The sequence below is a fragment of the Salvia hispanica genome, chromosome 1 (genome assembly GCF_023119035.1).
Source record: "Salvia hispanica cultivar TCC Black 2014 chromosome 1, UniMelb_Shisp_WGS_1.0, whole genome shotgun sequence".
Classification (NCBI taxonomy): Eukaryota; Viridiplantae; Streptophyta; class Magnoliopsida; order Lamiales; family Lamiaceae; genus Salvia; species Salvia hispanica.
Window position 1 is genome coordinate 4,641,297 of NC_062965.1, and position 3,657 is coordinate 4,644,953.

At 40.4% G+C, this 3,657-nt stretch overlaps 1 protein-coding gene across 1 annotated transcript; it reads right to left on the reverse strand.

Annotated features, from left to right (window-relative positions):
* Nucleotides 1-468: 468 nt before the first annotated feature.
* Nucleotides 469-2,592, reverse strand: LOC125200835. The gene is made up of 3 exons (XM_048098630.1): nucleotides 1,706-2,592; nucleotides 1,427-1,619; nucleotides 469-1,303 (listed from the first exon to the last, which is right to left on the reverse strand). Exons 1-3 carry the CDS (start codon nucleotides 2,081-2,083, stop codon nucleotides 813-815), a joined length of 1,062 nt encoding a protein of 353 aa, XP_047954587.1. The 5' UTR covers nucleotides 2,084-2,592; the 3' UTR covers nucleotides 469-812.
* Between the last annotated feature and the right edge of the window lie 1,065 nt (nucleotides 2,593-3,657).

The window sequence follows — 3,657 nt, forward strand, 5'->3', positions numbered from 1 at the left end:
AGAGATTGTCAGCAGTAGATAAGCTGTCAGAATCGACTTTAAAAGTCAACATTTTCGCACTAGTGTTCCAATGCAATTCCAATCCCATCTCTGATCCGACGATGACGAACTAAATGTTAGAAATCAACAAGCGTGCAAGATACTATGCTCAAATTTCATTGTAACCTATCATCATTTCAAGTATAATTTCGACAAATAGGAACAATAAACTGCACGTCGCTAGAATTCCACCGGCGACTATTATACCGTACTCAAATTTTGTTACGATCGCTCGTTATTTCAGATGTAATTTCAGCAAACAACAATTACAAAAACGAATTTAGCATAATTATAACAAAATCCACAAGTTGAGACTATAGTAACATCAAATATTCATGTCATAGAAAAAGGGGAGTTTTTGCACTTCACCAAAGAGCAAAGACGCTCCTGTAACGTCACAAATTCCAAACAAACTCATAAAAATGGAGATTTAACCTGAAAATATTCAATAATCTGACATTAGCAAACACCCAGAAACAGAGAATATCACACTTTTCAAGTGAACGCCTTCCGAGATGGCACGGCCTCCTTCATCATCCCTCACCACTCTTCCCAATGTTTATTTCAATCCACAAAATTCAATTTTTATATTCCCTCTGTTTCCTCCACACCTAACAATTCTACTGTATTATCCACAAAATTCAAATTTTGCATAGAAAGATAAACATCTCTATATATTTGATTTTTGTAAATCCAAAAAAGGAAAATTGATAGTAAAAAAAAAAGTTAGATTAATTATTCTAGGGGTAAAAAAGGGAACAAAAATTTCTTCATCACAGTTTCTCTTTGAGGAGAGCGGCTAATCCGGTGACCACCGCTTTATTCCCTCTTTCAAAACTCTTCGGCTTGATCGCCGGTAGCTGCCACGTCATCGCCGCCGGAGCTTCCTTTCCCGGCGATGAGGGCTCCTCCTCACCGAAGATCAAGTCCAATTCTCCTCCCTCGCGCTCCAATTCCACCTCCTCGCGATGATCGTCGGCGGCGAGGCGGAGGTGAGGGCTGAGCCACTTCGATTTCATGTAATCGGCTTTCCGCCACGGCGGGATGTGCATTCCTTTCTTCTTCAGGCTCTGCCGCGCCGCCTCCGACGCGATCGCCACGATCTGGATGAGCCGGTCGGTTTTTCCGACGAAAATGTAGGGGAGGCTCTGCAGGATCGCCTTGTAACTGCTCGTCGGCCGGGCGATCTCGAACTCCGATCGGAAATCCACGTCGATTATCACTCTCTCGCCTTCCACCACCACATCGATGTATTCGTACTCGCCTGCGCAATCGACACCAGTTTGATTGATGAGAATTGAATTGAGAAACGAAATCTACTCCGATTTTTAAAATCTAGGAGAATTTAGGGGAAATTGGAGTGGAAAAGTTGATTTGAGAAAATTACCAGCTGGAATTGAGGGGGATTTATCCCATTTGGATTTGCAAAGGGAGGCGTTATAACCGAGGGAGATTAGACCATCGGTGACAATTTTCCTCAAATCGTCTTTTCTTTTGGAAGTTTTGTTGTTCTTCTCGACAATCTTCGAAACGTCTGCCAATAGATTCCTCTCCGCCACAGTCGCGCAAGGCGTCAAACTCTGCAACAACAAAGCGCAAACTTCAGATTATCAACCAATAGGAAGAGAAATCGACAGAAAATAATCCAATTGAAAAAATTCTGTACCCTGAGAGTATCCGATGGGTCGCTGAAGGACGAATTCGCGGAAATTGAATCGGAGAAGAAATCGAGCTCGTCGTCGGAGCTATCATTGCTGTTGCCGTTGAAGCAATTGCAGCGGTTGCGGGCGCATTTCACAGCGGCGGAAGGCTTCTCGTTGTTATCCTCCATGAAATTCTGAACCATTTTATCCAAACACACAGAGCTCGGCTCGAACTCCGCAGCGCCACCGCCATCTTTGTCTCCTCCGGCGACCGGCTTCTCAGATGAAGAAATCCGGAGGACGCCGTTGAACGGACGGTCAAATAACCGCTTCAGCCGAGACCTAAACACCGGAGGCTTCACGGCATCGCTAGGGATCGAATCGATCGGCTGGATTCTCATCGGAAAAGTTGAATTTCTCTAAACACAGGCTATACTTAGACCTATAACCCTCTGTCACTCAAAAAACACTACCTGACTCACAAAATTTTACAGAATATTCCTCCAAAACTTTCAAATTCAAATTCCTCCAAACATCATTTCAACCTTACAACACTCAATATCAACACCAAACGTCAGAACAAAATTTTCACAGTAATATTTACTCAGCGAGAAAATTAAACAAAAAAGATGGAGGAAATTTCAGTCGTCTTCATTCAACCGAGAGAAAAATGAGGTGTTTAGCAGGTTTCGGTTATTGCTTTTCGTGAAAAACGTGGCGGCGATGATAGGAGCGACGAGCATTGTGAGTGTAGCGGGGGGAGTCGGAATCAGATGCCGGAAAACTAATTTTCCGGCGGAGCTCCATCGTCGGAGATCGGATGTTGATAATGTTTCTGTGAAGTTTCTAGTTTTTTCTTTTCTTTTTCTTTTTCAGGTTGCGGTTTCCTTTTTCTTTTTTTTCAGTATTTATGGTTATTTTGTGAGATAAAATGATGGGGGTTTATATAGGCACCTGGACTTGCTGATTTGGACTCACTGCCACGTGGAGTCACGCGTGGCGTAGAGTTACCCTGAAATCCGGGCTACAATCTGCTATGACGGACGTTGGTGCAGGGTGATCTCAATCTGCTTCGATCAAGACACGTGTCGTTCATCTTATGAGATCTCATATACACGACCTATCTTCTCTACTCATTCGTGTATTTTAATTATGATTTTTTTTAAATATGTAATTTTTCCTTTATTTTAATTACGTAACTTTTTAAGCAGAATTTAAATTTTTCTAAAATAAGAAATTTAAAAATAGTGTGTAATAGTAGTGCTTAATTCTAGAAAATAATGAAACAAAAATTTATTTTACAATCGTAGACTTGATTGATAAACTTGTAGCGATATTCTTAATCTAAATGGATATGGAATCTATCAAAATAGTTGTTGGTATCTATGCAAAATCACATTCTACCTCGAGGGATTGATGACACTGAAGGGGAAGGATCCCCTGCCGTGCACAGTAGGGGGCTGTGTTTAAAACACAACATCGATCTTGTGAATAAAACGCAAGTACACTTGATTTTATCCTTTTTCTTTTATTTAGTTGTATGGGTAGGAGATAGCACAACAGGTGCTGTGCACAATAGAGGATCTATTTCCGACACTGAAATGTGATACTTCTCCTTCTCACTGCAAGCAATTAACATCTTTTTAGCACGAGATTTAAAAAATGATATTAGTTCGTGTTTTAATTCAATGCACTTGCAATTTATAAAATAAATTAGAAAAAGAGTCATTCATCTAATGAACCAGAGTAATGAGTATGGGTGTATATATGAATTATGCTTATACACTAAAGAAAATTGGAATCACGAGAGTAGGGCTGAAAATGGATCGGATGCTCATCCATTAAACATTTCTCAAAATTTAATCTGTTTGATTAATCTACGCGTACCGTGTGATACTTTACTACCCAAATTCAACTCATCCATATCATAATGCGCGACTAATTAAGCTTGAGATTTATAATATATTTAAATATT

Coding starts and splice junctions, on each gene's coding strand:
- LOC125200835 (XM_048098630.1), bottom strand. CDS start 2,083: ATGAGAATCCAGCCGATCGATTCGATCCCTAGCGATGCCGTGAAGCCT. Junction 1,620..1,705: donor ACCCATCGGATACTCTCAGG/GTACAGAATTTT, acceptor TTGTTGTTGCAG/AGTTTGACGCCTTGCGCGAC. Junction 1,304..1,426: donor ATCCCCCTCAATTCCAGCTG/GTAATTTTCTCA, acceptor TCGATTGCGCAG/GCGAGTACGAATACATCGAT.